This window comes from Atractosteus spatula, chromosome 21, assembly GCF_055471065.1.
Source record: "Atractosteus spatula isolate fAtrSpa1 chromosome 21, fAtrSpa1.hap1, whole genome shotgun sequence".
Classification (NCBI taxonomy): Eukaryota; Metazoa; Chordata; class Actinopteri; order Semionotiformes; family Lepisosteidae; genus Atractosteus; species Atractosteus spatula.
Genome location: NC_142726.1, coordinates 8,325,104 through 8,344,576, shown reverse-complemented (window position 1 = coordinate 8,344,576; position 19,473 = coordinate 8,325,104). Strand labels below are relative to the sequence as shown.

The 19,473-nt window shown below is 43.2% G+C and overlaps 1 protein-coding gene across 1 annotated transcript; it reads right to left on the bottom strand.

Annotated features, from left to right (window-relative positions):
- Positions 1-795: 795 nt before the first annotated feature.
- znf821 (zinc finger protein 821) lies at positions 796-18,678 on the bottom strand. The gene is made up of 6 exons (XM_088938985.1): positions 18,427-18,678; positions 12,408-12,539; positions 11,706-11,827; positions 6,761-6,859; positions 5,035-5,201; positions 796-4,728 (listed from the first exon to the last, which is right to left on the bottom strand). The coding sequence occupies exons 1-6, from the start codon at positions 18,464-18,466 to the stop codon at positions 3,957-3,959; spliced, it is 1,332 nt and encodes a 443-aa protein (XP_088795111.1). The 5' UTR covers positions 18,467-18,678; the 3' UTR covers positions 796-3,956.
- Positions 18,679-19,473: the final 795 nt, after the last annotated feature.

Here is a 19,473-nt window from a genome sequence, read left to right as displayed (position 1 = left end):
TGCTGGATTTCTTTATACCACGTGTCATACGAAACTAATAAGCTTTTTCGGAACATATAGGGATTTCACATATTCATCAAATGTTTTAATTAATTCATCATTCATGCCGGAAATAACCAAGTCACTTTGTTGCATATGCACTATACTGTATCACCTGTTTAGTAAACGGGTTGATGGGGCACAGGTAATGAGGTGGCTTCACCTTTTGAATGTTGGCCCTTCCAAAATTCAAGAAAAAAAATTAGATCTCCCACTTATGAAGAGAACATTGTCTTGTGCCACTGGTGTGTTAGAGCAATAACGTGGGAGGAATCACTGGCGCTGGATCCAAGTCCTCCTTTAACAATGCAAAGGTTTTTGTGTAAAACCAATTCATCGTTGATCCTCCTAAAGTGGTAACATTCCCACACACTAACACACATCCTCCTGCTGCTCTCCTTCTAAATGGCAAGGTAACAGTAATGGCATGGATGCTTTACTTGACAAAGACAGACCCGAATCCCATTTAACAGTGGTGGGACAAACTGAAACAATGAGGCACCTAAGGCATAGAGCAGTGAACGGGTATATGCTTGTTCAGGCTGAGGAATGGGACAGAAGCCCAACGAGACAGCATTTACAACCCAGCTCAAGGCATGCACTGCAGGTGTACAGCTTGTATTGCTGCTGGCGATGGTTACACGCACTCCTTGCCTGCAAATTTTACAGCAGGTTTCTAATTGGTCAATTCAGACTGTTCTTGAGAGCAAAAGGAAAGATTGACACAAGTAACATAAGAAAACCTTGCACGACAATCATAAAAGAAACTCAGAAAGTGTTAGTTTATTTTGACATTCTATACCTCCTTATATTTGTACATATCTGTTAATCCAGCAACAGAGAATGGTTTCCAGATTGACCATTCACAACACAACACACAACATGACTATCATAAATACAGAGTGTTCCTTTTTTTTCCCCCATACTTTTTGGCCTTTTTAGTTACTTTTGTAAACATGAACAGAGTGTATCCTGATAAATTAACAAAAGGCCAAGAGATTTAACAGCATAATGTAGGATCCCTATTCTTTGACAAAACAAAAACGGGCAGGCATATCATTACTTGTAGCTGAACACTTTTTCATATATAACAAATCTAAAACAAATGCAGTTACGACATGCAGTGTTAACCTAAACCAGTCTGTAAAGCCAGGACAAGCCTTTTTTACAAAGCCATTTGTACAGGGCTTATGCCAAATGGGCGTTATCATAATTTTCAATAAAATGGAAGGTTCACATGATAATTTAAGCACTTGATTTCCATTGTGTTAATAGGAAAACATATTTGATTTAAAATCAGCACCCTCGTCAGAGAACAGTAAATGCCCACATTTTAGTAAACATTCAACCCTTTGTTGGCTCCACAATAAGATCTTGTACACAGGGTCAGTGTCTTCTTTAATTAAAAGTTTCCCGCAAGTCTATAAAGCTTAACACACAAAAGTCTTGGTTCAGTTAAAGTTTCAAGCCAGAGATGTGCAGAAACAAATTGTGGTTTTGTTAAAATACTGAATATTGGATTTCATATAGGTAGTAGTGAAGCCACTTCTACAAAATGTATCTTCACACATCTACCCTAAACCTAAAACAAATCCTTGACAAGAGTGCCAAACTATGAGCTCAAAGCTATTAAGATGCACTGCCTGAGTTGCATGAATAAGTACGTGTCCATTTCACCTTACAATCTGCATAGATATGGAAAAAATCCATTTTCCTTCTGTAGGAATTAATATTCCTATTGCATAGCAGTTTGAACCACTCCAGGTGCCAGGTTTAAGAAAAAATAAAACAGTGGCTAGCTACAAAAGACTGTTTCTGAGCTCAACGTACTACTTGGAATGGCTCAAACAGAACACCAGTCTCAGTTCCCCATCTTAATTAGAGTTACAGTATAAAAAAATGAATGCCATGTTTTAGTGAAATGGCCTACTCAATATATCTCCTATTTAAGGATATCTGCAGAAGTTCTCCTCACTTCAAATTCAACAGATTTAACAGAGTAAGGTCCTGTTAATTCATAATTCACTTGTTTCAGCACATTAATTAATGCTCAGTTGAAACCATCTTACATGTCACCCACATGTAAAATCTTACATGAAAAAGAAAAGCAGTGGAAAATGCAAAACTAAGCAAAATCCCCACATCTTTCTCCAGTGAAAAAGGCTACTCAGTCATGCGCTTATAAATAACTGGGCTGGGAAAACCTCTTGAATAAATATGTTAAAATTAATCTATTAATTCTAGGCTGACTGCTAGCAACAACTATTAGCACTTTCAGTTTATGTGACAGATCCTGCTGTCTCTGAGTGCAAGAAAGAGACAGATTATACAGTAACAACAGAAAAAGAAGCTGAATTTAACGGAGGCTCTTCGTGAAGTACCAGCAGACACCCCAGCTGAAAATCCTGTTAACCCTGTGAACCACTCTGTAGAAGTAATTGCAGCAACTTCAAAAGTGGATAGACCATCCACTAGACACATACACTATAGACCATATGATAGATACACGATGATAATATACACTTACAAATATTTCAAAGGGGGAACTTTCTCGTGGAAAGGATATGGAAATAAATATCTTAAAATCCAGCCCTAATCTTGTCACTCTGTGACAAATTCCTTGGGAGTACTCAATCGCAATCTCATGGGTCACATGAATTCCCTTTACCTTTTTGTACATTATTAAGGAAACGATATTGCATGCCGCTTATTTATAATAATCGCATGCAAAGGAGCATGATGAGGTCCACCAACATTGGCATTTTTGAGAAATAAAAATCGTATGAGCTTCATTTTTACAAATGTAAATTAAAAACAGCACATAAATAAAGTATTTCAAGTGGTTCACATGGTAAGAAGAATTCAACAATGGCCGAGTCCATCCTCAGTTTATAAAACTAACTTGCTGTCGGTTCCGTAGTGTGCAGGAATAGCTTAAGTTTTTTGTGTAACTGGAAATGTGCTATAAACTAGACATTCAAAACATATTCCTCTTTTTTACAGTACTGATTTTTACTAGGTATATTTGTGTGTGTATATATATCTTTTCAATAACTGATACTATAAAATAAAGGAAATAAAAGAAAGGATCCCCTCCACATTAAATTCTAGGTTTGGGTTCTGCTGTCAGGATGGATGTGGACTAGGAGGAAGAAAGTCTGAAAAAGTACTTTGTAGGTTCAGAACGCATGTGTATGCCAGTACAGCTGAGCGATCTGTGTATGTACTGGTACACTAACTCTTATCAGCACAACCATTTGAGTCCAGATGCAGGCCACTATACAGCGAGTACTGTCAGGTCCCATCGCGAGGTAGAAGATTCAGTGGATACAAACGGTAGCCATTGACCCACATGGGCAGCGTGAGGACTAGCTGCCAGTCAGCTCCAGCCACCGGCTGGCAAATTCACCCAGCATCGCCGGGTGTCGATGAACCAACATTTTCCTGGACTGTGAGTGTTTCAAGTTCAATACTTGTTAAATTAATTCTCCTCTCACTTCTTCCTATGGCAAGGAAACAATCTTTTTCACGTCAGGTGTTGCTTCTGCAGCACCCTGTCAGTACTCAGGTTCTCCCGCCTTTCAGCCGTGATTCGTGTTCTCGTGGCTTTTAGAAACGATCACATTAACCACCATGGTGTCACCATATCATGGCCAATGTCACCGTTGCAGTCCATTACCATAGGTCACCCAAATAGTCTGGGGTGGGGGGGCAAATGGCCGATTCCAGGGCTCCAGAATCCAAACCCAGTCAAGAACGGTTCTTTGCACATGAGCTCCTGCAAAAGAGGTGGACACTTGCACCAGTGACACTACTGGTCTGGCAAAACATCTTGAATTAGAGCGGTTTCTGCACGTTTGGGATCAACAGCTGTGCCAAGGGAAGAAGAGGGCTTCAGCCCCTCTGCGCCCAGCCTGTTAGGGCAGCTTCATGAAGAGGCTGTTGTCCAGCGCAGGGCAGGGCATGGGGAACTGGAACAGGCTCATGTCGGCAGTGAGGGCTGCCATGGCAGCGGGGTCGTGCTCGATCTGGGTCCGCAGGGAGGGGTCGATCTTCTCCAGCCGGCGCTTGAGCCTCTTGGCCTCCCGCTCGCGGATCAGCCGCGCCTGCCTCTTCTCGGGCGTCTCGTTGGCCCGCTTCAGGCGCATGGCCTCCCGGTCCCGCTGGAGTCGGCGCGCCCTCTGCTCCTCCGTCTCCTGCATCCGCTGCAGCCTCTTGGCCTCGCGGTCCCGCAGTCGCCTCAGCTCGCGCTCCTCCGGCGTCTCGCAGGCCCGCTTGGTCTTCTTGGCCGTGCGCTCGCGCTCCAGCCGCTGCAGCCTCGCCTCCAGGGGCTCGTTCTGCCGGCGGATGGCCCACTTCCTCATGGAGGAGGACTGGGACTCCACCAGCTGCTGGTAGGCCACGCAGCTGTTGCAGACCAGCAGCACGCCGGCTGGGTAGACGGGCATGGGGCTGAGGATGTCTGGGAGCGGGGGGAGGGCAGTGCCCGGGGAGTTGAGCCCGTCGGGGAGCGGGGGCAGAGAGGAAGGCGAAGACATGAGGCTGTCTGAGAGGGAGGGGAGCGAAGAGGCAGGGCTGCTGCTGGGGTTTGAAACGATGCTGTTGGCGAGAGCGTGAACCATGGAGGAGCTCTGTTCGCTGTTGCTGTTCTCCAGGTGGCTGGTGTTCAGGAGCTCTCGCACCTTCTCCCTGTGGTAAAAAGACAAAGCAGACGCCAGGGTTAATCAGTGACAAACAGCCACCGTCGGCCCTGCTAATGCTGAAGAACACTGCTAGCTCACATTGAAGCTTCCTAATATTATTGTCTGACCTTTGATCTGCTATCCTTAAAACAACTGACTTCCTGGCTTGGCTCTTCTGACAGTGTCAGCACAACATAAGCCCCTAGGTAAAACACAAGACATGTATTTCTGGGGTGTCATTTCCTTAAAGGGGACCATCAGCAGCTAAGCTGAAAAACAGAGGGGCGAGGAGGCAGGGGGGTGGTAGGCAGACCTGTTGAAGTTGCTGGTGTCAGTGAAGCGGGATCCGCAGACGGCGCAGTTAGACAGCCGGTCCTCCGAGTGGATGAGGAGATGCCGCCCCAGCGAGCCCGGTGAGCTCAGGGCACGCCCACACACGGGGCACACGTAACTCTTGGTGCTGGTGACCATCGCCGTGTGCTGCCAGTCCACAGACAGAGACACACCAGGTTAACCACACGAGCAACTCACACAAAAATAACCCCATGTCAACATAATAGAAGGTTACGCCAAGAACAGTTTTTAAGATACATTCTTATCCGCACAGATTGTGCACAACAGTTCATAAGTAATGTGTTGATGTGGGAAAATGGTGTGGCAAGTCCTGAAACTACTCAATAATGACATAATAGGTCTTGTATGGTTACAATCTTGAAATAGTTTACAGTGTGTCAATAGTGTCCTTTTAGGTTTCCAAAGATTACAATCAAGCAGCATTATAGCCCTTAATTATCAATAGTCTAGACTGCTTACCTACATTAATGTCAAGTAACCCAGAATAAGTGATAATTAGGTCTCTGAACCACTGCTTAATGTGTGCTACTTTATTCTACTCCTAGTAAGAGAAATGAATTGGAGAAATAATGTTACGTTTGCAGATTACTCCGATCAGGGTTTCTTGGCAATTTTGTACAGGGGGTCCCCAATACACTTCAGGATTAGAGAAAGTTTGAGAACAGAAAGTTGTGACTTACTTATAACGAAACCCATACAGAACATTTTTATAAAACTATAAAAGTGTAAACTTTGCCCCAACAGTAGAGTACATTACTGTACATGTACACGTAACATTTTTCCTTCAATTCATCACTTTTGACTTGCCAATCATTTTAAGCGACTGGTGGAGTCCCAGTCCTCCTCCATGAGGAAGTGGGCCATCCGCCGGCAGAACGAGCCCCTGGAGGCGAGGCTCCAGCGGCTGGAGCGCGAGCGCACGGCCAAGAAGACCAAGCGGGCCTGCGAGACGCCGGAGGAGCGCGAGCTGAGGCGACTGCGGGACCGCGAGGCCAAGAGACTGCAGCGGATGCAGGAGGCAGAGGAGCAGAGGGCGCGCCGACTCCAGCGGAGACCGGGAGGCCAAATTCTAGAGTGGTAAAAGTGCTCGCCAAATCGCAGTCCGGACTCTATAAACCAGGAGTCACAGGTTCGAGTATGGGTCATATGGGTCAGGTCACTAGCTGACTGTGAGCAGGATTCCTCAAGCAGGGTCAGGTCACTAGCTGACTGTGAGCAGGATTCCTCAAGCAGGGTCAGGTCACTAGCTGACTGTGAGCAGGATTCCTCGAGCAGGGTCAGGTCACTAGCTGACTGTGAGCAGGGTTCCTCGAGCAGGGTCAGGTCACTAGCTGACTGTGAGCAGGGTTCCTCAAGCAGGGTCAGGTCGCTAGCTGACTGTGAGCAGGATTCCTCAAGCAGCTGCGCTTAGCTAACAGGGTAGGGTGGGAAAAGTTGGCCGGGGCTCTCCTGGCAAATACAGTGACCACTCCTGGGTGCATGTGGGTGTGTGTCACTGTCAGTGACGGATGCGGCACCTCTCCTACAGGGGGCGGTGTTGCCAGTGATGTGTTAATATACAAGAGGCTCTGCCTATGCTTCCCCGCCCCTATGTCAGGATGTGGGGTCCCTTGCGGACAGATGGAGTGGCTGATGTGTACTACAAATAATCTAAAATAAAATAAAAATAATGCAAAACCCGCTACCTGGTAAACATGTGCGATGAGCTGCTCAGGACTGCCAAACTCCAGCGTGCACAGCGGACACAGGAACCCATTCCCCGATTCCCCCTTCTCCTCACATTCCTGCCGATGCAGCACAAACAGCAATAAGAGTTTACACTTTACACTGTCAGGGATGCTCCTATCCAGGGGTTTAGAACAGGCGTTTTAGATCAGGCTCACAGGTATAGCTTGGAGTTCATCTTCCATGACATTTTCAGAAAGAGGGGGAGTTGAGTCAAAATAAACTACATGGAGCAATTTGAAGTCTGAAAAGAATTATTAATTTTTGAAGACATGCAATTCAATTCAATTAATTTTTATATAGCGCCGTTCACAACACGTTTGCCCCGAGGCGCTTACAAGTGACCATACATGTTGCGGATACAGAACCATAAAAGCCCAGAAGACAACGGAGTAGAGGAACCAAAAACTCCTTAGTAAGGAGAAAAAAAGGAAACTCAAAGAAAGAGGAAAAAGGAGGGATGGAGGTTACTCTGACCTGTTGTAGAGGCAAGAAGAAACATTTGACCTCACTGTCACTTTCTGCACTTTGCACAATGAAGACACTCCTCTTGGTTATTGTTCCATTTCAGCTCTCAGTTACATAACTGGGTCTTTAACTGACCTAATAAACAGTAATAATTAACCTCATTAGGTTGGAAGTTAGCTTTCTAACTATTGCCTTTCAAGATCTCCAGCTTTTGAGTAGATACAAAAAGTGTGGAGGTTCTAATCAAACACACTGCTGATCCAGTTAAGGATTCCTTAACGTGAAGAGCTCAGCTGCAACACGAATCAGCAGGTGTATGGGACCCAGGACCAGAGCCCAGCTAAATTACTGCTCAGCCCTACTCTTTTCAAAAGGACAGTTTCTGTAAATAAAAGGATCCCAGTGCATTTTAAGGGTATTCCAGTATCCCCCCAGTTTCATAAAAATAGATCATTTCAGCTCTAGTTAGAGTGAAATGGGGATCATAGAACATAGGAAATAGATGAGGGAGTGTATGTTCATTTTTATCATGTAGTTTTCTCTCTTATGTAGTTGGAGCTTAACAGTATACCAGTATATCATAGTTAAATATGAAGAAATAATGAAATGGGTCAAATAAACTGAGACATTTTAATTATCCTAATTGCTTCATTACCAACATGTGTTGCAGGCAATTTTAAGAAACTATGTAACTGAATGGGGGTAAATAAATGTTATTATTTCCAAATAAAAGAATGTCACAACCTTAATCGGAGATGAATGACAGCCAATTACTTGCAAACAAAAATAGGTCATCAGCCTAGGGCATATTTTGTCTACATAAAATAAGTAAAATTATGTAGTTATTTACTTGCTGAGCAGATGCACTTATCCAAGACCACTTACAAACTTTACAACATTACCTAAATTAAACTCAAAAATAAATGCTGAAGGTCAGACTGGAAGGTCCCCAAGAGTGGCAAAGGCATCAGTTTTGAGAAAGCCCCTGTAGATAATGTCCGCGTAAGGGCCATTGCATAAGAAATCAATCTCATGTTGACCTTGTCCCTTTTTATTTTGATTAAAGATGCTTTCCCATGGGAGAAATGGTTGCACTGTGATTTCTGGACCTCAAGGACTAACCATTCAGGAAACAGAGGTGCTCAATGTTGACTCATTTTGGACCCCAACACTATCCCCACCACTGATAAACATGAAAGGTTGATTTTGATATAAGCTTAAAGCTTATAAATGGGGGTGTCAGACTATTTAATATATCCTGTGAAACCAGTTATGAAAATAGTCACTTTTTACCTTTGACCTCTTTTTTTTCACATATTTAGACCCTTGTTAACATCTCAGTAAGTTTCTGTGTTGTGCCCATTATTGGTTCAGGAACCACATACACTTCAATACAGGGTGTCAGGTCAATCTTCCACATGAATACTCTATATTGCCTAAATAATGCATTGATTGTTCTGTTTCAGCAGGGAAGTACACTCGGAAATTACTTTAGTTTTCACATTTGTTTATTGGCACATTTGACTGTAATGCAGAAAAATAAAAAACTGAAGTGGACAACATTACTTGCACAAATTGGCATCTGCACAGAGCAACGTTATTAGTGCTACAGATTTCAAGGCTTGATGTGACCCACTTGCAAGGCAAGTTAGCTCAGCACCAGCGGCCACACATTAGCTACGAAGCAAGCTGAAGGCACAGAGTAAGCGCTTATGTGTAAGGTCTAAAGTGGTGTTGTCCCCATTTGAAATTAATTAGCTTGTCAACTTCCAGACTCAGGCCAATAAATTTAATCTTTGAATGAGGATGATCCACTTTTCAAAGAATCCATCCTTCCAGGCTCGGATGCAGAGAAAAGTGAAACTTTTTCTACTGAAAGAGTGCAGGTAAAATAAGGCTTTAGAGGCATTAGAGCTATACCTTGTAAGAAAAAGTATCACAGAACAGATGACAGATTACTTTTACTTCTAGTAAAGTAAAAACTTTTGGGGAGGCACAAAAGAAAAGGCTGAGGAATGTCTTCTCAGAGGTAGTGATGGGGAAGAAAGAAACAACCAACAATAATGTCCTGGAATATCAGGAAATGATGCTGAAGGATAAATTCAATTCAAGTGAAAACAGAAGTTCAAATTCTAACAGTTGAAACAACATCCTGGACTAAATGACTAACTGCCACCAAGTAACCCATCACATGTCAAGGACAGCAAGGGCCCTTTAAGAAGAGAAAGAAAACTAGAAAATCCCAATCTAAAAGAAAGGGGGGAACACCTCCAGAGGAGACTTCTTAGAAGATTACACCGCTCTATCAGTACAAAGACGATTTTGTTCATCTACACTAAAAGGCCGGGATGGCAGGACCACCAACAAAAGCAACAGTCTTTCTGAGGGTTTAAAAGGAAGAGAATCCCGTCATCCACACAGGCTTCTCCGTATTTGCATAGCTGACCCTGAAAGAGTACGTGTTAGCCGGCAGTAGCAGCACACACTATGTCAGTGGAATCCTCAATGCGCCAGATTGCAAAACTGATGTCTGCTAAACACACACAACTCAGCGCTCATTGAGATGAGCCTTTGAGTCAGTCATCATGGTTTATCTCGGTTTATCCTGGTGTTGTTTGCCGTTAAGGTCCAAACAGCTCATCTCCTGAATGAGTACACAGTGGAGTATAGGAAGAGGAAAGCAACAGTCTGAAGCTGGATCTGTCCATCTGTGAGCCTGTTGATAGGTTCATAGAGCACAAGAAGATGGCTCGTGAAGGAATCTGTCAACATGGCTTCATCAATCCCATTAAATAGATATTATATACAGCGGAGAAATTAACTTCCTCAAAAAAATGTGCTTGGTATTTTTTGATGTTGCTCAATATTTCTTGTCATCCAAGATGAGTTCAAAATAGTTTACTTTCCTAGCTGTTCTGATCCAATAGTTGTAGATTTGGGGGATGTGCTCACATCCCACAGCAAAGGGCAGAACGTACACCAAGTCCAGGAGAGAAGAGCAAAACATCAAATCCCTTGAACTCTGGCTTCAAAGCAAAAAAGAGGGTTAAAAAGTGAGCCTCACGGGTAAATGGCTTTTTTATGACCAGAAGTTAACCCTGACACCATTTATTCACAGGTCTGCTGTGTCTCAACCAAAAATGAGTACATCACAATCTTCAGGCAATGTAAACAAGGGTCTAAACTGTGACACACTTCAAAAGCTGAGTTTACGCATGTTGAGATAAACGTGGGCATATGTCAAACATCACCTAATTCTAACACAAACTATAGAAAAGATTGAAAACCTATTTAAAACAAAATAACAATCACCCTTCTGTGTTTATCGGTGATGGATCTCTATGGCAGGTAGGGAGGTCCAATCCAGGTCCTGAATGGTTGGTCATTCAGGTCCAGAAATCAATCAAACCATTTCTCCTAAGGGAAGGCATTTATAATCATTTTACTTAAAATCAAAAGAGGCAAGGCCAAAAACAGTAACTGTTTGACCGATTTCATACAGAATAACCCATAAGGAAAACCACCGTCTGGTACTGTGGTTCCAGGCTCTACAGCTAATAAACTCATTTCTCATTCGCAGATCTTTTCCAGGCATGCCCCAAAGACTGGCATGGACTGAATTCAGAGAGAATATTGATTAAAATAAAAATGGGCATTAGGCATAGCTGCTCCTACACTAAACATCCGTCTGGGTTGGACGTCACAAGAAGACTCAAAGAAAGACGAAATGCAATCCCACATGGCCCCAGCCTCCTTCACATTGGTTGGTCTTGTACAATGCAATTATAAATGAAGGGCTAGAGACACAGGATGTGGCTCAAGAGTTGCGCTTAACAGATCCCAGCTGTGTATCAAGATGCAGGACTGAATGTACTGATTCAACTTGTGCAGACCACTAAATAGCCCTACCTCATACAACACTTTGTTGGATTTAAAAAATTCAGAGGTGTTTTTAACACTCCAGCACTGTAGATGTACTTTACAACACCATCTTCTTCCCTTATGTTAGTTTTTTTATTTTTGTGTAATTGGTTGCATTTGTGGTGTATTTCCATGTTAACACTTCTAATTGTAATTGTTCCATTTCCCTGATAAACACCTTTTTCAGCCAAAATAGCTACTGCAAAGTCCTCTCAAAGTTTAGTGTCAGGAAGCGTACAGAGGAAGCAAATTAGCACTGCAAAGCCAAAAAGATAAACATTCTGAATTCAGGCTCAACACTGATGCACAGTACGTCTCCCATGAGCTGCTTTAGTTCGGTACTTGCTGCTGATGCAGCAAGCCAATCGTGGCCAACACAAAAAATAAGAAACAGAATAAGGAGAAAAACTGCATAATAATAGTCCTTTCATAGTAATATCAACCTTGAGTTAATTTTGTATAGGCCCTTAGGTTTAAAGGATTGTGATGAATATCAGGTCCTTTTCTGAAACCAACCTCTTTGACCTCCCCATCAGGAGGGACGCTCTGACTGTTCTTGGTGCACATCATGTTGTCATCAGCCGACGTGTTGGAAGAGTCGTCTTCGCCGTGATTGTCCGGATCACTGTCGCTGTCCTCTGCAAAACACAAGAGGTTTTTACTCTGCTGGTCAAAGGTGAAACTCGACTGGACACTTCCTGTCTTCTGGCCAAGCCCAGCTCTTTTACATTAGCCAGCTCTTTGAATTCCACTTTATTTAAATGGTCTTGAACCCAAATTGCAAATCAAATTTCCTGAACACAGACAGACATGATCAACAAAGGCAGTCTCTGTTCGTCATCTTCTTCAAACATATTGCATGAGTGATCTTTTACTGTCTAGGTTCTTGATCAGTAAGAGATGTTTTGAGAAGATATGTATTATTTGAGAGAATCACCCTCTGTTCCTCAGGTTGTGAGAGGAGAACAGCAGGCAGTACAATACATATCACACTAGTAAGGACATTATGCCCTTAAAGTGATGGGGAGGCCGATAACTTTTCTACCCACAGCACATTATTATATCATGGCTGTCTCAACAGCCATCATCTGAAGTACTGTCAAGCCTCCTATTCTCAGATCAGCTGAACTGTAGGAATACATGTGCCAACATGTTCTTGATGAAAGTCTACATGTAAACAACCTGCTCTGATTTGCACTTCCTGGGAGAAAGACTCACCTGTTCCACTCTCCTGTTCCTCTGCTTCCTGAGAGTTGTTGCTGTGGCTCTCACTGTCCTCTGCGAAATCCTCCCTGCTCTCTGTCTCCATAGTGCGCTCGGGGCCAGCTAGCCCTGCTGTGGGGAAAGGCCCTGTGGGCACAAAAGGAAAAGGGGAAGGATGAACTCTGAAGGGTCACCTCCACAGCCACCATTAGGTTTCAAGTAGGATTCAATAACTAGTTTGGAAAGGGTTTCTTCTCCATATAAGAATGCACAGATTCTGCTATTAATACATACAATCCATGCAATGAAATGAAATGGCTCTGGTACACTGAGCATGGATGAGATGTGAACTTCTTAGAACAAGCAAGGGACAATAAACCACTTATTTAGAATGATCAGAATAAACGTCATCTAGACTTCCAATCAAATGCACAATATCTATCTCCCACACAAAGGTTGACCAACAGTTTAATATTCATTCCCACGCCTCCTGCCCCTGGAATGAGCACACTGTGCAAGTTCCTTCCTGCACCATGTATAGGTAGGGAACACTGCATGCTTATACAGAAATGCGCAGGAAACACACATGCAGGACACTGAACATCCATGCAGTCACAAAGCAAACCCCTATTCCAGAAGGCAATGAGCAATGATCGCGCACACAGTGCTGACTGGCATGCTGCAGTCCCCAGGGAGGCAGCCTCTATCTGCACTCCTTTCCATTGCCCTAATCCAAGAGAGAGAGATCCTAGCATCCCCCTCTCAGTAGTCCCCCCTTTTCAGGCTGATGGAGCAGTTGTCCCTGGGGTTCCTCCCTGCACGCTGTATTTCCTGATAGAAGCTAAAGCGTTGCTCTCGGATAACCAAGCACTGACCCGCACAAATACACTGCAACACCCTTGTTTCTGCTCTCAGGATATTACTGAACAGGAAAGAGTCAGCCTTATGTCCAGTCCTTCAGAGATCCCATGCTTTATTTTAGGCACACACCCTACAAATAATTCCACTTGGAAAGTTATTTCTGAACCATTGCAATACTCTTCAATACATTCTATCTTGCATGCACACAATTCATTACTTGTTGGATTACCGGTGCATAAAAGCAATATAAATAAAAGCAATGCTTCCCATTCTTTATACTGGAGGTGAATTCCCAATGATTTTAAACTCATAGAACTGGCTTCATGAATTATGCCTTTGCCCTTCTAATAATAAAGAGATTAATGTTCTGGGAACAAAACTGCAGATCTGACTAGACTGGATATGGATACATGCATTTAAAAACACTGCCCTGCTTTTTCTAGGTCTTTCCTTCACAGTAGCGTTACGAAGATGGGTTTCTTAAATTACAGAGCAGATTCCTGCTCTACCACTTCCACTCCAGGACAAAAGTTTAAATAAATATTTCCCACCACATTGTTATTCCTCACAACAGAAAAAAACAACAACATTTCAAGTAATTCTTTGGTGTGCAATGGGAGCAGTAGTTTCTGGGGCCGCACTGAACTACTAGGATGAGCTGGTTCAGCAGTGCACAGCCCGTGATTGATGTGAGTGAGGCGCCCATCCCCCACTGCTGCATTCTGTCTGTACATCTGTCTCCCTCACCCTTCCCTCCCTCCCTCCCTCTCCCTGCCTGCCTGCCTGCCACTCTGATGTTATCTCTTTGAGTCTGTGTGTCTGTAGGCAGGAGGTGACGCAGTGTCTGACTGAAACCAGACAAAGAGACAAACTCATTAGCCAACAGACACAGAAACGAAGGGGTGGGGGGGGGGGGGGGTGGACAAAAAACACAACACAAAAACCAAAACTGGGCTCCAATGGTCACTGACACCAAGTACTCTGGAATTGTCTAACTTATTCCAGTCCCTCCCCATTCATTTTGTACGAGAAGAATTACATTAGAAAATGTATAGCACATACCCCCAATCCAATGTGGTAGCGAGCAAGCGCTTCGGGTTTAAGGAAATGCTGGGTCGATGCAAGAGTTGGGACAAACGTAAGGGCACCTACCACTGATTACAATAGGCCAAAGCAGAAGGAGGTTCCATGCCTCCATCTTGGCTCTGAAAGATCCTTCCATGAAGAAATTCAGTGAAATGAAGAGTCAGTAGTTCTCCTGCCTTCAGCCAGTGGCTGATCCAAAGAGAACCAGAAGAGCCGTAATACAGTTATGGCATTGCTGTACTCATTTGTTTAGGAAGCTGTACCACACCAAAAAGACGTTGGGTTTTCCACACAAATGAGTTGAACAAATTCCGGTTTCTGAAGTGCACCCTTTCTCGCTAAGAACAATCAACGAGCAGACTGCAACTTCAGATGTCATCGGCCCCGAAACTGTAAGGCACGCTTCATTAGCAAACTTCAAGAGAGTTTTCTTACCCCAGTGGCAATACTGTGATAAAAATGCAGTATATAAAGTACTGCTCATTCATTCTGTATGTCCCGCATAATGACATCCTTGAATGCAAGCAGACTGCATGGGAAGAGGAGAAGAGTAAAATTTACGCTTTGATGGTGCTGAATAAACAAGTGGTGTTTTCTCTTCATCAACAGATACTGCAGGACACTAATTACTTTGCATTGCTGTATATGAACCCCGTGCTAACTCTTCTACCTGATAGCCACCAGTAGATTTACCCAAAAGATCCTAATTATTTTTCCCCTGCAGGGAGTCTCTCAATCCTTCTGCAAGTCAGATGGACACCAAGAAAAGAAAGCTGAAACTGCATGTACGTTCATGTGAGCGTTAGAAATATAAGCCACAATAATTACAGTCTTTCGTTAAAGAAACCGATTCAGAAATCAAGTGACGTAGAGCCAGGAAATTGAGCTACTGACCAGGATTATAACTTGTAACAATTTAAAAGCTGCATTGTATTAAAAAAAAACTGTCAACTCAAACTGCTAAAAGTTTGTATGATGGAAATGTTCACCAGGGAAGGTCAGTAAAGTCAATTTGTATTTTCCATGTTATTCCCTGGTGGCTTATACTACTCTTTAGCCAAAAAGCAAAGCAGGGTGTGTGTGCTGGCATGGAATCTATGTGAAACAGACAGACAGGCAGGCAAACAGAGGCAGACAAGCTCTAGGCTGAAATTAAAACACAATACTCCCTGCAATGTAGTTCTTACCATCATTTTGGTCACTGTTATGTTTTAGACAGAGACATGCTTTAGCAACAGGGACAAGACTGTTTTTTTTTATTTTTGGTTGCAGTATGTGATAGACCATGAGAAGCTGGTCTACCTATTAGAAAACAAGTGGAGACATTTTTAGATGCTTATTCTATTAACTAGGGATTATTTGAATGGTTACAAATGTGGAACTAAACTTCTACATTTGATTTGACTGGACTGGTTTGTTTTGGTTGTACTTACAAAAACAAATCACACCCTGAACAAAACTAGGTCACATGCGTTTCAAAACCATTTCAAAACAAACTGTCTGCATTTAGAATATAAGCCTCCAGTCACTTTGCTCCCACTAAAGATTTAGCAACACAATCCACTTTGATGGACTTAAATGCTCCTTGGCATCCTGCAGAGCACCCCCTTGAATGCTGCGAATTCGAAGGCGTGGACAAAATATGTATCAAGAGATTAATAAGATGGCCTTGATGATGCATGACTTTTTGGACATGTCATTACACGGTCTTCATTTGTGGCAATACTAAATAGGCAAATGTAGTATTTAAAATGAGGTCAAAAAGGGAACATATTCATCCATATTCCTTACTTATGATTCATCAGACACTAAACGCACTGCAGTAAGTGACGACGTTGTGCTTTTGGTCATGTATCATGGCGAATTCACTTCTTACAACATGTAGCATCATAATCATGAGGTACTGTGATTCATCAGCAGGCTGATCATAGCTTAAGAAGCCAGTACAAACTCTGTGCTTGTCTACCATATAACAAGCACACACTTCCATCTCCACTGCTGCCAACAGTACAATATCTTAAAACCAAAAGATATCCCACCAAGCCAAGCCCACCAGTGCAGAATCTTTCTGTACCAGTGGGGTGAAGTGGTCACAGATGCATACAAACAACCTCCCTTAACACACAACTTCCACAGCAGCCCATTTCCGATGCCTGCAACGTGCAAATCTCAGCTTTGCAACAGAAGTCATCAATGGCCTTAGAAATGAAAAATGGGTCAAGCTGCTCCAATTAGGCAAATAAGTAGTTGAAGACTATAACCCAGAGCTCTGATGAAAAGAGGACTTAAATGTCCTGTGAACCACCCCAAGCCACAATCTCCAGGCATCCGCCTCCTTAAATCCCTCTCACACACTGGGAATGTTCCTGGAAGTATGAGCAACATTATTAAAGTCTTAAGGCATAAACATTGCCAATTTCCATAGATTAAAACTGCCCCTGCCAGTTCCCTTTCTACCATAAAAAAGGAAGGCTATAACAAAAAAAAATGTAAATAAAAGGCGAGGATTTGTGTAAAAAAATCTCCCTTCATGGCATGTAACTGAAACACCACTAAACTTTACACCGGATTTGTGAACAACCTATACTTTTGAAATACTGGATTGTTTTTCCCCATAAGACGGCAAAAACCACAGAAGAAGCCAAGAACAATCTATATCGGAAGAAGACGTTTTCTTTCTCTCCGTCTTTCGAGAGCAGATTTGGGTTTGGATATGCAGCACCTCTGTACTGCTGTGCAGTGGGACGGAAGGGACAAAAGCAGGCTTACTGTATCCTCAAATAAGCCAGGAATAATAATAATTATAATAACTGCTTACACTTATATAGCGCTTTTCTGGACACTCCACTCAAAGCGCTTTACAGGTAACGGGGACTCCCCTCCACCACCACCCATGTGCAGCCCCACCTGGATGATCGACGGCAGCCATACTGTAGTGTGCCAGAACGCTCACCACACAGCTAGTTCTTCACAACTTGAGAGTCAGCCGACATCTTAACAAGGCTTCAGGCTTCAACATAAACCGCTACTTTCTTACAAGCTTTACAATATCAATCAATATTGCATTCGGTTGGCCCAGTTTTTGCAAATCAACAAGTTTCAAACGCCAGCTTAAACCAATAAAGTAAGACATGCGAGTTGGGGGAGAGACCAGGATTCTGAAAAGAGACAGCCTGTTGTGTGGACTCCTCTCCTTGGGATTACTAAACAAGCGACATCTGCGAAAGAGAAACACGATTTCCGTCATGTCGCGCTCCAATACTTTACTTTTCAATTAGACTATGGAACACGTAAAAAACTCCTTCATATGGATCCGTCCAGAGGCACTGTTCAATCATCCCAACTTTGATCCCAGCTGTGACAAAGCGCTGGGAATGCCTTCCTCAGGTTAAGAAAAAGGAATATCAATCAATGCTATTGGAATTACATTAGGCTAGTTACCAAATCACCAAGACCTGGGTTAACTGTACACCTTTTTCTCTACTGCCACCGAGGCTCAACTGAACAATAATAGTGTGTTTTCCGTCCACCACAAGTCATTACACCAACGAATGGAGAAGCGTCCCATCACTGGACACTCGCACCATAAGCAGCCTCTCCTTATTGCTCCACGTTGAATCCCACACAGCACTAGAACAAGTGGGCGACTCCCACTTACAGAGTCTCTAGTGTTGTACTGACAGAGCAATGAATTAATTATCTCAAGTGTTTTGTTGACAATTATGAATTAATGACGCTCGTCGGAGTTGCACAGGCAGCTACAATGAAAACAAGGGAGGCGACAAAACGATGTAAGCAGAGATCAGGGTTTCAATGCAGGTATAACATTGAAACATAACCCAGTACTGTAGAGAAGCTAACGTTTAAAAAAAATCGTCGACTTACCGTATTGAAAATACATCACATACAGAAGTTCAAAACAGGGAGGACACGACAGCCCCAGGACAACAATCAACTAGCAACATTGCCGAGTTTCGTTAAAAGAACAACCATCACACCAACAGAACCCTATATTGAGGTCCTGTTAGAGCTGCTAACCTTGCTACGATTAAAATAGAGAGAGATTTGCAATACCTGTGATACCTACAATTAACTTTGAAGGGGTTGGTCTGTTTGCGCCTGGACATATTATCCCCTTCTCCCGGCTGAAAAAAACTCGAATCCCCACCTAGACCCGACAGATTTGAAGATTTCCTCGAACAAAAAATATATATTTTCCTTAAAAAAAAAACGCTCCCCTTTTTAGGGAGCAAGACTTCAACGGAGGGAAAATGAAATTTTAAAAAAATAACCCCCAAACGAAAACAAATATCTACCCGGGCAGCGATAAAGAATACATTGGTAGATAGTCGGGGGACAATTTTTTTAAATGAAGAAAATCGTTTCAATAAAAAAAGACGCGTTATTTTTTCGGAAAAAAATTGAGAATCACATATTCCTTTGATAAGACGCCGTATAATTTGTTTTCTACGGTTTGGACATCTACACACTTAAAAAAAACCGTTGTGAATGAGGTAAAATCCAGCCCCAGGTTGGGATGTTCTTCGCCGATCAGCCCCGAATTGCCCCGAATCTGTGTCGCTGTCGCTCTGCCAGAGCACTGCAGAGACGCACCGCCGACACTCACTCCGTACCTAGACGTCACCCACACGCACGGAATTATGGGATGTGCCGTGGAGCTCTTGGAGGACAAATGGTGGTCGTTGGTTGCGCCGTGTAGAAGTGGCGGGGTCAGGTCGCGTCTCCCCATCTGTTCCTTGTAACTTGGATTTGAGTTCATCCGGATCAGTGATCGTTTGTATACTGAAGCAGAATTATTCCTTAAGGGATACATACATATGTGGAACATGATCCTGTTTTCCCCAGAAATGAGTACGGGTAATATGTTGCGAAGGCGTTACTCATAGTCAAATACTTCTGACTGTAACGGGTTCCGTGAAATCGACATGGTGGTATACCTTTAGCAGAGGGGATCCCCCTACGTCTGCTGGCTTTTGTTCCCGACGATATATTTTATTTGGATACTGTATTGAACTAACAAATTCCCTGGTCACTTTGCAAGTTGTTCAGTTTAAAAGTGGGAGACTCAGGGTCACCAAATGAAACGTAATAGTTAAAACAGCCGAGGGCGAAT

Bases quoted from the DNA above. Each gene is read 5' to 3' on its own strand.
- znf821 (XM_088938985.1), bottom strand. From the start codon at position 18,466: ATGTCCAGGCGCAAACAGACCAACCCCTTCAAAGTTAATT. The intron at 5,202-6,760 runs GTAGCGGGTTTT...GTGGACTGGCAG, and splicing joins TCATCGCACATGTTTACCAG to CACACGGCGATGGTCACCAG. The intron at 4,729-5,034 runs GTCTGCCTACCA...TTTTTACCACAG, and splicing joins GACACCAGCAACTTCAACAG to GGAGAAGGTGCGAGAGCTCC.